This window comes from Microtus oregoni, unplaced genomic scaffold (genome assembly GCF_018167655.1).
Source record: "Microtus oregoni isolate MIOR12 unplaced genomic scaffold, Mior012 000004F_ref0000308, whole genome shotgun sequence".
Taxonomy (NCBI): Eukaryota; Metazoa; Chordata; class Mammalia; order Rodentia; family Cricetidae; genus Microtus; species Microtus oregoni.
This window is the reverse complement of record NW_024543063.1, coordinates 45,954,357-45,967,353: the sequence shown is the minus strand read 5'-3', so window position 1 is coordinate 45,967,353 and position 12,997 is coordinate 45,954,357. Positions and strand designations below refer to the sequence as shown.

General features: G+C 45.3%; 1 protein-coding gene across 1 annotated transcript; it reads right to left on the bottom strand.

Moving 5' to 3' along the window:
- Positions 1-930: 930 nt before the first annotated feature.
- LOC121447115 (acylcarnitine hydrolase-like) lies at positions 931-8,317 on the bottom strand. Its single transcript, XM_041650170.1, has 12 exons — positions 8,173-8,317; positions 7,353-7,563; positions 6,074-6,215; positions 5,297-5,430; positions 4,959-5,217; positions 4,098-4,196; positions 3,740-3,880; positions 3,354-3,434; positions 2,970-3,114; positions 2,593-2,730; positions 2,163-2,235; positions 931-1,732 (listed from the first exon to the last, which is right to left on the bottom strand). Exons 1-12 carry the CDS (start codon positions 8,246-8,248, stop codon positions 1,546-1,548), a joined length of 1,686 nt encoding a protein of 561 aa, XP_041506104.1. The 5' UTR covers positions 8,249-8,317; the 3' UTR covers positions 931-1,545.
- Positions 8,318-12,997: the final 4,680 nt, after the last annotated feature.

Here is a 12,997-nt window from a genome sequence, read left to right as displayed (position 1 = left end):
AGGACAAAGATTCTGCAATAGCTCAGTGTGAACTCCTGGACGAGGGGGTAAGCAACCTCAGACTTTAGGGACACCTAAGGACTGGCTAACCTTGGCTTTTCTGTCCAGCCAAGTCCAGTGCACTCACAGTCCAGAACAGTAGACTTTTCTCGTCAGTGGATTACAGTGTTCTCGTTGACCAGGTACAGAATTGACTTCACCTTCCTCCTCCAGTCATCCAATCAGTAAAGAATTCTATAGATTCAGAGTCTTCAGAGTCTCCATCCAATATGCTCCTACCAGGGAAAGATATTCTCTCTCTCTCTCTCTCTCTCTCTCTCTCTCTCTCTCTCTCTCTCTCCAAACCAAGGAATGGCTGGCCTATGAACAATGCCCAAGTTCAAATTAGTGGAAGTAGTTTCTCTGTGTTACCTGTCCAGCCTGGTGTATCCTCTGATCCCTATATGTAGTGTGACTTGTTGGAGGGTCCCTACATGCTCTGTCACAAGGGCCTTTCAGTGATGGTGGTGCAGACCATAGTGAACATGCTGTTTTGGCTTAGCAAAGTAAATCCAGGCAGTAATTCTGAACAGAGATAAGAAAGAGGTGGCGGAGTTGAAGGAGACATCGTGTAGCTGCTGAAGGAGGAAAATGCAAGAACCAGTAAGCCACAGCTTTGTGGCAATATATATATTTAATAAAAATGGGTTAATTTATATATATATTATATATAAGTATATTATATATATATATTTAATAAAAATGGTTTAATTTAAAATGTAAGCGCTAGTTAGGAATATGCCTAAGTCATTGGCCAGTGATGTAATTATTATAGTCTCTGTGTGATTATTTCAGTCTGGGCATCTGTGAAATGAAAGCACAGTCTCTGCTTACAGTGGACAGAATTGGTCTTATATGGGCCGTGTAAGAAATGTGGCACGAACCTGTTTCCCAGATATTTGGAAACTTTAATTCCTTGGTAAATTCATACATTGTTACAATGTGTTTTATGCAATCCTACATCCCAACACCCTCAAGACCCCCGAAACGTACACAATATTCTCCTTCCAACTTCATTATTTCTTCCTCTACTTTACCCTTCCTCCTCTTCCTTATCTTCCTCCCTTTCTTCTCCTCCACATCCATTTCCTTCTTTTCCTCTTTCTCCCCCTTTATTAACCCACTCACTGAAATTATATTTTTATAATTTTTTGAGTTTCTCTTGTGGAGAGAAAGCATAACTAATCTAGCCCTTCCAAGAGCTTGTTCTATAGCTCAGGCAGGTTTTAACTTGTGAAGAGGCCTAGTACCAGTGGAGTGTGAAAGGAGCTGAGCCTGCTTGGAAGGTTAACAATTCCTGTTGTTATGGAGCATTCATTGAGTGGGTCTAACAAAGATGACCCAGCAGGATAGAATCACAGGCAGAGGATTCATGATGAATGCAGAACAGACTAGTGCAGAGGTTATGTGAGTGTTAGGATCAACCCAGCTCACTCAATAAGTTTTGGGAACCTCAAGGTGACCCCATCGGCAGCCAATGCTACACACCATTCCTCACACAGGGCACTATAGCTCTTTGTGCATGTGCTGAGATTTCCTTAGCTCCTGGATCTTCTGGGGCAGAGTCTTGGTCCAGAACTGCAGTCTTCTGGCCTTCAGGGCTCGGCCCACAGCAGGCTGGATGTCCAGCTGCAAGTACTGCTCATCATGGTCCATCATGGGCCAGTAGGGTAGACCCTCGCTGTTGGGGTTCCTGTGGATATACCAACCAGGAGGGAAGGGTGAGGTCACTCTGATCCAAAGTCTGACCCCCTGATTTGGGTCAAGGCAGTGGAACATTAGGCCAGTGGTTAATGGGGCTGATGGGACAGGTGTCCTGATAAAGGGACACAAGTGTCACCCACTAGTTTCTGTTCCATGTGGGGGAAGACTCCTTGATATGTTTTATATCTAATCTAAGAGGCAAGAAATAAAGAACAGTACCAGAGCACTATGTCTCAGGAACCAGGTCACTGTGAGATGACCAGTAACTGACACCTACAAAGTAGCTATATATATGTGCTATCCAGGAGAGGAATCTATCGTGTGATGGAAGATTCAGGAAAACTAAAGAGACCATCACCCAAAAGGGAGACCTATACAGGGACCCATAAGGGAAGGTTGAGAGAAAGGTGTGTTCTCACCCATGTCTAGCAAAGTTGGCCCAGTACGTCATCATCCTTTCATTCAGTAGCTTCTCCTCCTCAGTGAGGACAACTGAAGTCATGAGAAAAATCTTGAAGTCCGTGAACCAAACATGTTTCCCACAGAATCCCATCTGCTGTCAGACCTAAACTATCAGCTTTCTTACCTCCCTTCTTCACTATACAATAGTCAACATCCATGCAATCCTCTAATGGAATCCCTGCCCAGTGTGCTGTCATCTCTGTCACAGGCTAGACTGGCATGGGTTCCGATTCTAATCCTGGTATCATTTTTTAGTCTACGGTATGATACACATTTGAATTTATTCTCTCCCAGAATCTAGTTTTTCTCAAATGGACAGAGAGCTCAGGAGTCCCTGGGATGTCATCTGTGCCCTCAATCAGCTGAAGGAGAATAAGGAAGACTCACGTTTTATACCAAAGATGAAGGACCCAAAGACAAAAGGAACCTCATCAGAATGGTCAGCCTTCACATAGGGTGGCTTGAAACTCTTGAGGTAGCTGGGTTGATGTTGGAATTCATAGAAGTAGACAGGAGCATGGGAACCTGGAGGTAAGGACAAACAGTGACTTGGCCCATCAACTGGATTATTTTGCTGATTCATATTTATTGACAAGGTACCTTGATATAAAGTTACCTGGAATCATAAATGTGAAAGGGGAGAGCAAGTTCCAGGCTGGAACTCTAGCTATGGAAAAGCTCATGGTAAAACACTGCTCCACAGTGCTCACCCATGGTCTACATCACTGAGCAGCTCTCCTAATCCTTGTTACAGATGTACTCACGTTGAAAATGTGCTACTTGGAGTGCAGGGATCACAAACATGAAGTCTGCCATCATCTCCGTGTACTGTATTTGGAGGGCTTGTGGGTCCTCAGTGTCCCCCATGTACTCTTCCATTATCAGGTCGCCACACTCAGGAGGCAACATCTACACCAAGAGATCAGGATGAATGAGGTTAGGCATGGTCTCAGTTAGTTTGGCAGCAGCATTTGGTATGGGGAGAATGCGGCCTGGTCAGAGAGAGATCATAGGTAAAGAGGTTCATGCTCTGAGGTCACCCCCACCCCACAGAATCACACACATATGCTGACCTTCGTTAATAGGGATGCTATCTGAGAAGGGCTATTAGGGATGTCTCCATTTGGATAGGACCAGCAGTATCTCACCATTTGTGATGCTGTATTCTTCAAAACAGCCTGCAGGTTCTCCCTTGTTATTTCCTTTATTGTCTGAGCAGAGCCGAACATCTGGGTTGTAGAAGACCCTGTTAAGTGTGGGTTCTGATGGACTTTTTTTTTTCTTTTTTCTTTTTTTGGATTTTCGGGACAGGATTTCTCTGTAGCTTTTGGTTCCTGTCCTGGAACTAGCTCTTGTAGACCAGGCTGGCCTCGAACTCACGAAGATCTGCCTGCCTCTGCCTCCCGAGTGCTGGGATTAAAGGCGTGCGCCACCACCACCCGGCTTTCTGATGGACTTCTTTAAAGATGCATTGTGTCCCCACTGTTTAGCATATGAATCACCAATCTCCCAAAGGATTAGAACTGAGACTCACCACGGGGATGACCCAACCATACTCATCATTGTTGACACCAATGATGCTGGGGACAGGACGAAAATCCACAGAAGCTAACAACTCTTGGGGATGCTTGGGTAGGAAAACCCCATCTACCACAGCAGGGATGATCTTGAAGACCTGAGGGGCATTAAAAGTCAATGCTGAAGGTCAATGAAATATGTATATTGATGCTCACTGAGTTACCTCCACCATTTTCATATTTCTTACTGGCCTCAGAGTTCTCAGCTCACTCTGGAAGAAAATCTACACTTGCCTATCTTGGTGTTCATATTGTACACAGAACTAAAGAACACAAAGTCTGACAAGATATTCCAAGGCACACAATTCTACTTACCTTGTTAATGACCAGAATCTCTGCCTCACTCTTGCCTCTCAGACAGTGCACCAGGGTCTCTGAGTCCATGGTCTCACATCCAGACAGGCTGGCCACTGTCTGTGAAGGGGAACAGGTGGGGAGAAGAATATTTACAATTTCAATTCAATGCTATTGCCCTAGATACCATACTATGGTGTGTGTTGGGTGTGGATTGTTACAAATATAAATCATTCCCTTTGTCCTATTCTTCAAAGGTGACAGGCTTCAGACTGTATCCTCTCTACCTCCTCATGTTTTCCCTAAGGGTAGTTTTGCTAACCTCAGCCGTCCTTCTGTATATCATATGTGAGAGAAGGAGTAAGTGTGCTAGTGTTTGTAGGCAAACATTAGAGGACCAGGTCCCCTTTCTTCACAGATGCCCCTTATTTGAGACAGGTTGTCCTCTTGTTTTCTGCTCCTAGTTTGAGCTACCCTCTGAACATCCAGGGAATCTCTTGTTTCTGTGTCCCCCACGTGAGCACAGGAACCTTGGAATTACAGACATCCTACTCTCTCCAGCCTTTTCAGGGTTCTGGTTGTTTGAACTTAGGTCCTCAGGCTTATACTCCAAGCACTTTAAAAATCCACTGAGCTATCTTCCTGAGCGTATGCATATTTATTTTTGTTGGTATTGGAAGCTACTTGGAGCAGTTTGCTGGTCAGATAACATGATCACCCAGTATGAAGTGGAGGCGAGTAGAAACTAACCCCTGAGTTTCTCAATAATTACTGGAATCTCTTTTCCATGGCCATTATTTTCCCCATGAGACAGAAGACCAGAGTACCATAATCTGAAGGCTGAGAAGGCAGTCTCAGTCATTGGTGGTTGAGGGCACTCACAGTGTAGACCCTCTCGTGGGTGTCAGAGATAAGGTCAGGCAGCAGGGCCACTCCACTCTGCATGATGGCTCTGTGGAAGAGTCCTTTGGACATGGGGGACACAACAAGTGAAGACACACTTGTGCCACCTGCTGACACACCAAAAATGGTGACAAGGTCAGGGTTGCCTCCAAAGTGGGCGATGTTCTGCTGGACCCAGTGCAGGGCGGCCACTTGGTCCAGGTAGCCCCAGTTGCCTCTGGCGTGCTGGTCTCCAGTGCTGAGAAGTGGAAGGACATGGATCATAGGCTTGTCTAGGTTCTTTCCAGCTGCCATTGTCCACCAAATCCTAGTCTTACCTGAAGAATCCTAGGACACCCAGGCGGTATTGGATAGTGACAACCACCACATCCTCAGTGGCTGCCAGTATGGATCCATCATTCATAGAAGCCATGCCTATAACCAGAGCACCACCATGGATCCACACCATCACCTGGAGAAGTCAAGAGAGATGCCATAAAGCTCATAACTATTCCAATTTTGCAAGACTGCTTATTAGAGCATCAACTGCTGGGCCTCTGTGCAGCTACACAAATACATGCAAATCCTCGGGACTTCAGGACCTTAGTCATAGGCAGGTCCTCTAGTAGCCCCATCAGTGTATTTCTAGTGCCCATCCCACCATGTGCCTCAGTTTGAACTAATGGGTCTTTGTGTAGAGCAATGTCGTCATTACTCAGACTCTGCATAGTGGAACAAAGAGGGGAGCCTCCACGGTTGTCTCTCCAGACTAAAAAAGGAAAAGATCAACTCTCACCAACACAACACATAATCCAAAAGTATATATAGGTAAGCGCAATATTGAGGCTTGAGCACCTAAGTAGTTCTACAGAACTCAGGTTGTGGAATGAGTCCGCTTTGATCAAAGAGCTGGAGCCTTTAGCCATTCAATGCTCCTGTTCTGTGTTCCATACCCAAGTTCGGCTGCTTAGTGTGGCTGAGAAGGCATCTTTGACCTGGTAGGTAGAGGCTTTTCAGCATAGTCCCCACTACAGTGGAGCTCAGGATGCTTTTATCCCTTCTAATCATCTTGAAAACCATGCCCTCCCCCGAGCTGACCATGTCCGGACACTCACAGGCAGGTTAGAGCCCTCATTGGCATGAGCTGGTGTGTAGATGTTGAGATACAGGCAGTCCTCAGACATAGAGAATGCAGGCAGGGGCAGTTTCATATCCATCAGGCCCTCTGAATTCATCATTTCAAGGTTTTGCAGACAGCTGATGGAAATAGCAGAGAGATATTCCAAGAGACATATGGTGGTCAGAAGCAAATGTGAGCCTGGATCTTTTTTCCCCACCTCCAGCTGCTGCTCTTTGTGATGTCCTAATAACACATGTTCCCCCTCTGAGGTCCCTTCCACCAAGGTGATGGCCACATGCTCCAGGAAAGCTGGGGTAGGGTCCTCCAGTTTGGTTGGGTCTGTATATTTTTTTCTGAGTCTGGTATATAGGGACATCTCAGTGTCTGTATGGAAATGATTGACTGTATGCAGTGACATTCACTGAAGTTATAAGAATAGAAAAGTGACCTAGACCTTAGCAATGCAAGGCATGCAAGTGTTTCCTCCTCTCTGTTCCTGGTTGTGGATGTGATGTGACCGGATCATGTAATTCAGTGTAACTTCCCCAATATGGTGGATTATACTCTAGAGCCTTTAATAGTAGCTATCTCCCCATAGTAGCTTTCTCCAATAAGTTGCTTTGTTGTCACTTTATTGCAGCAACAGAAAACAGACTTAGATGCAATATTGGAGTGTTGCGCTCCACAGGTATTAGAGTGTCGAGTCCATTGTTCCTAAAGGGCAGTGAGAAATCCTTCACCCATGTACAGACTCTCAGGGAACTTCATTTCCATATGCTGTCTTCAGAGGGAATTAGTTACATATATAGTTCCTTGGTCAACCTATAGGTTGTCACAGTGTCTGTGAGGACAGGGTTAGCAAGTATCCATCACACTGTACTGCTCAGAACCTGAAGTGTATTAGTGGATTCAGGGGTTCTCTCTGCTTAATAGGTCACCCAACTCATGCCTCAAGATTCCTCCCATTGTGGCAGAGAACACTGGGCTTAATTTGAAGTTGTAAACAATTTTACTTTTGTTCCTTTCTATAGTACCTGCATCTAACTCTCAATGGTGCCTAGCTCTGACCCAGGAGCTGGTACAGTTGTTCTACACAACCTTAGCACATGTGTTAGAAAAATGCATGGCAAAAAAAGAAAGAAAACTGCATGGTGGACTCCCCACAGTGAGAGAAAACTGCTGTGGACTGAGATGGAGGAAAGACTTCAGCATGACTCAGAGCTCAGAGCAACTGTTCACCCCAGGGCCAGACGTCCTCTGGGTCCAGAACTTACATGGCTGGATAGGAGGTCCCATCTCTCACACCACTCCAAGGTTCAGGGGCTTCAGGGGGTGCAAAACGCAGCGGTCCTACAGGTGGCTTGGCAAAGGGGATTCCCAGGAAGGTGTGGACACCAACTTTAGTGTCACTCACTCGGATGAGGCTGCCTCGGACCTGGCCCGTGTGTGTGTTTCTGATGGGGCTGGCCTCTGAGGAGTCCTGACCTGTTTAGAGAAATGCCATCTGGGTTAGTTGTGTGCAATCAGCTGCCAGCAGATTGTGGGAGTTCCCATCTCACTGCTACCAGGACATGAAAGAAAGGACCTCCTAGTTCAGCTGTGGGGTGTGAGTGTGGGAACTTCCCTATCCCTCAGAATCAGGAACCTTTCTTATTGCCCTTTTCAGGGGGTCAGAGCATTTCTCTGGCCAAAGAGTTCACACACTCTGAGATATTTGGCCACATGAAATTATGATTATTGTCATTCTTATCCAAAAGTCAGCAGTAGCTACAGTAAGAGCCATACTTTGAGGAAGAAAAAATTCCTTCCGCTTACTCTTCCTTGAATTGTCTAGCATTCTCCAGAGCTCCTTACACTGAACTGTCTCCTCACTATGGAGAGATTTTAGACATCTCTGACCCTCAATATCAGTGTGCTTTGGCTAGGACATTGGGAGGCACATGCTTCCCAAACTTTAGTCTCTTCTTTCCATCACCCTCCCCCCCCCCGCACCCCTGCTCATTGACCTTCCCTCCCACGAGCTCAGCCTCTGATTCTGCAGAATTTGGCAGCTCTGATTCTAGTCATTCCCATTGCCAGCTTAGTGAGCCTCACCCTGCACATGGAGGAGGAGAAGCAGGAGCCCAAAGACCGCAGCATTCAGCCAGCTATGAAGCTGGTTCAGTGGCATGATCAGCTCTCAGGCCTGAGTCTCTGCTGTTACAGAGGACGACTAAGTTTCACAAACAGGAAACAGAATCTGTTGGTCTTCCCTAGCTATGAATTTAAATCAAAAGGATATGGGCGGGGACCTTGGTGTGGTGGGGCAAAGTTCTCATTGTTGGAGAACTGATTAGTCAGAGTGACAGGAGCCAATGTCCAGGAGGCAGGGCAAAGTAACCCTGCTCTTTCTGTTCCCTCCTTGGCCCTGGAAAGGCACAGTATTGATTCTGAAGCTCTTCTGGGACTCCAGGAGCCCAGTCCTCACACATTAACAGAAAGATGTAATAGGAGAGACAGAGGGCTTTTGTGAGTAGGTGCACACTCAAGATGTCACAGACAGACAGAGGACTTCAGTGAGTAGGTACACACTCAAAATGTCACAGACAGACAGAGGGCTTCAGTGAGTAGGTACACACTCAAAATGTCACAGACAGACAGAGGGCTTCAGTGAGTAGGTACACACTCAAAATGTCACAGACAGACAGAGGGCTTCAGTGAGTAGGTACACACTCAAAATGTCACAGACAGACAGAGGGCTTCAGTGAGTAGGTACACACTCAAAATGTCACAGACAGACAGAGGGCTTCTTTGAGTAGGTACACACTCAAAATGTCACAGGCAGACAGAGGGCTTCAGTGAGTAGGTACACACTCAAAATGTCACAGACAGACAGAGGGCTTCAGTGAGTAGGTACACACTCAAAATGTCACAGATAGACAGAGGGCTTCTTTGAGTAGGTACACACTCAAGATGTCACAGGAGAGACAGAGGGCTTCTGTGAGTAGGGACACACTTGAGATGTCACAGGAGAGACAGGCAGATGCAGGAGCTCTGAGTGTGACCTTCATCCTCAAGACTCTTCTGTGCTTGGAAGTCTCAGTTTACTGAGCCTGGATCCAGGGTCCCTGATCTCTACAACATTCTTAGTGTCTACATGGACACCTCTCTGTTAGGTCACAGTTGTTTGATCAAAACAGAGTACAAAACTGTACTCTATTCACTCCACCCTTGGGATGTGTCTCCTCTAGTGGCCTGCTCCTGCCGAGATCAACCTCACAGTCATTTTTCCATTTAACAAATATTTTAAATGTGTGCATTTATTTATTTGTTGTGGTCATGTACGTTTGTGTGTGTGTGTGTGTGTGTGTGTGTGTGTGTGTGTGTGTAGATTATCCCAGGCCCTGGCTCGCATGTGGAGATGAAGGGACATTTGCATAAGCCATACTCTAATTCCACCATATGAAGTTCAAAGTGGGAGCTTGGGTTATCAGGATTGGAGTGAAGTTCTCTTACCACCTCCTGACCAATATCATATGTAACCATGTGATAAGCATTGGATTAGGCCTTGCATGTTCCAACACAGGGGTTCAATCTGAGGTCTCATGAGCTATGATGAACCTGAGATAAAAATGTATAAGTAGAAGTCTTAGACTCACAATAAAACACTGGCATGATATATCAAAGGATGCAGGATCAGGAGCCCATAGTCCAGACTGGCTTCCTAGACGAAATGCATGGGGGTCAGTGTCAGACAACCTTTAGTGCCACCTGAGAATTGGCTTTGGCTCCAAATTATCTTCATTATTATCTCTATAATAGTCTAGAGCCCCCATAGCATGGCGCTGTGTGACTTCTTCCTTGGTGTCTCTGTCTGTTTTCCTGTCACATCACAGCTCAGCTGCTGCCTCCTCTAGTCAACAGGGCTCCTTTGATTCACTGTCACCCCTCCAATGCACCCGTCCTGACTGTGCTCCTAGTATTTCTTGGCAGGTGTTCTCTCCACTTCAAGTTCACAACCTAAGGAAGAGCTGGACCATGAGGGCTGAGAAGTCTCCAGTTCCTCCAGTCTCTGGATGAAAGAACTAGATTACCAATGGATCCCGGGCATCCCTGGGCTTTGTGATTCCAGATATTTTTGTAGCTCAGCTGGGGAAATCCCCGTGTGCTCTGCCGCTCACTGCACCACTATTCAGAGGCCTGTGCTGATGATGGCCATGGCCACAGGAAAAATGTCAGATGAAGAAGATACTCAGTTCTATGGAGGGAGGCAGAGAGTGAGTAGGAAGAGCATGAGAGATAAAAAAGAAATAAAATAGATAGATAATAGATAGACAGATAGATAGAGAAGAACTTTAAGTCTCTGAAAAAAGAAATTGAAGAAAATACCAGAAAATGGAAAGATCTCTCATGATCTTGAGATAAAAGCCACAAGTAGCATAAAACTCAAGTCCAAGTGGATCAAAGACCTCAACATAAAGCCAGTCACACTGAACCTTATAGAAGAGAAAGTGGGAAGTACACTTGAATGCATTGGCACAGGAAACCACTAAATATAACCTCAGCAGCACAAACACTGAGAGAAACAATTAATAAATGGGACCTCTGAAACTGAAAATCATCTGTAAAGCAAAGGGCACAATCAACAAGACAAAACGACAGCCTACAGAATGGGAAAGATCTTCACCAACCCCACATTAAACAGAGGTATGATCTCAAAAAATATACAAAGAACTCAAAAAATTGGTCATCAAAAAAACAAATAATCCAATTAAAAAAAATGAAGTACAGACCTAAACAGAGAACTCCCAACAGAGGAATCTAAAATGGCTGAAAGACACTTAGGGAAATGCTCAGCATCCTTAGTCATCAGAGAAATGCAAATCAAAACAACTCTGAGATTTCATCTCATTTCAGAATGACCAAGATCAAAAACACTGATGACAACTTATACTGGAGAGGTTGTGGGGTAAAGGGAACACTTCTGCACTGCTGGTGGGAATGCAAGCTGGTACAACCCTTTTAGATGTCAGTGTGGCAATTTCTCAGAAAATTAGGAAACAACCTTCCTCAAGACCCAATAATACCACTTTTGGGTATATATCCAAAGGATGCTCAGTCATGCCACAAGGACATGTGCTCAGCTATGTTCATAGCAGCATTGTCATAGCCAGAACCTGGAAACAACCTAATTGCCCCTCAACTGAAGAATGGATAAGGAAAATGTGGTACATTTACACAATGGAGTACTACACAGCAGAAAAAATAACAACATCTTGAAATTTTCAGGCCAATGGATGGAGCTAGAAAACATCATTTTGAGCAAGGTAACCCAGACCCAGAAAGACAATTATCACATGTACTCACTCGAAGTGGTTTTTAAACATAAAGCAAAGAAAGCCAGCCTATACATCACAATCCCAGAGAACCTAGACAACAATGAGGACCCTAAGAGAGACATACATGGATCTAATATACATGGAAAGTAGAAAAGGCAAGATCTCCTGAGTAAATTGGGAGCATGGGGACCTTGGGAGAGGGTTGAGGGGAGGGGAGAGGCAGGGAGGGAAGCAGAGTAAAATGTTAAACTCAATACAAATCAATAAAAAAAAATATGACACAGCCATTGAAATTCTAAAGGCCATTTGGTGAGGTGTCCTGTGTACGTCAGCAGAAATGGAGACTCCACAGATGCACATGTGCAGCAGGAGCTCACAAACGCCTCCAGTCCCCAGTGAGAGCACCAGGCAGAGGTCTTCTTGCACTCAGAGGAAGAGATCTTCTCTGCCCAGCTACTGAGCCAAGGCTGAGACAGTCTTGTCTCTCTTCTGCCCCCTGGTGTTTGCAATGTGGAACATACAAATCATCCCATCCATAAATGCTATAGATTTAGTGTCTCCTGTACGCACTCTCTGTGCTTTCAGGCCCTGTCTAGGCTGATGTTCTCTCTCTCCCTTTCTGGAGAACATCTGGGCTGTGGGATCTGAAGGGTCCACCCACCCTCCTCCACTTCTTCCAAGCTCAAAGACATGAAACATGGAAGTAACTTCTTTGTGTTACCTGGACAATCTGGTGAGTCCACTTAACCCTGGTTGGTTTTGTAGCATAACGTGGGGGAAGGTTCCCATGTACTCTGTCACCCAGTGCAGCATCATTCAAAGGCCCTTCATGGATGATGGTGGAGACCGTCATAAACATGTAGAATGAGGAAGACTCTCAAATAATTCTGTGTGTGTGCTGGAAGGGGTGGATCTGGAACCTTTCATTTACAGACAAGAAGGGGGAGAGGGACTAAAGTCTACAGAATCCTCTTCATGGAGACACTACTGCATATGAACATACATACTCAGTGTTGGAAAATCATGGAGCCACTGGTATGCTCACACACACATGGCTGGAGGGGATGCAAAGTGGTGTAGTCATGTTGAAAGACAGGTTGACCTTTTCTGCAAAAGTTAAACACACCTGTGCTGTGACTCAGCAAATCTCCTACTGTTGCTAAAGCCTGCTTGAATTACCAGGTGTCCCTTCAAGCCTTTTCCTGTCTCTATCTGACCTTGTCCTTTGCCGCTGTGACATCTATTATCAGGTCACCTTAAACCTGCACTCTACAGTGAGAATATTGAGAGTTGGGCCACTAGGCGCTCAGGTCACGGGCATCATTATTTGTCCTATCAGCCCAGTGTGACCAAAAAGAGCAATCTTTGGTGAGAAAGCTAGTCGTCAATATATAGCACACCTGATGGTACCTTAACTTTGGAATTCATGGTCTCCAAACTTGGGAGCAAATTCCTATTGGCTATAAGTCACATAGGTTATGATATATACAAATTCATGTATGTATGTTACATGTATCAGTCTATGCATACATGCAATTGAGATGAAGTGTGTGTATCTGTTACCAGCTGACCTGAAACTCTTGAGCTCATAAAATCCACCT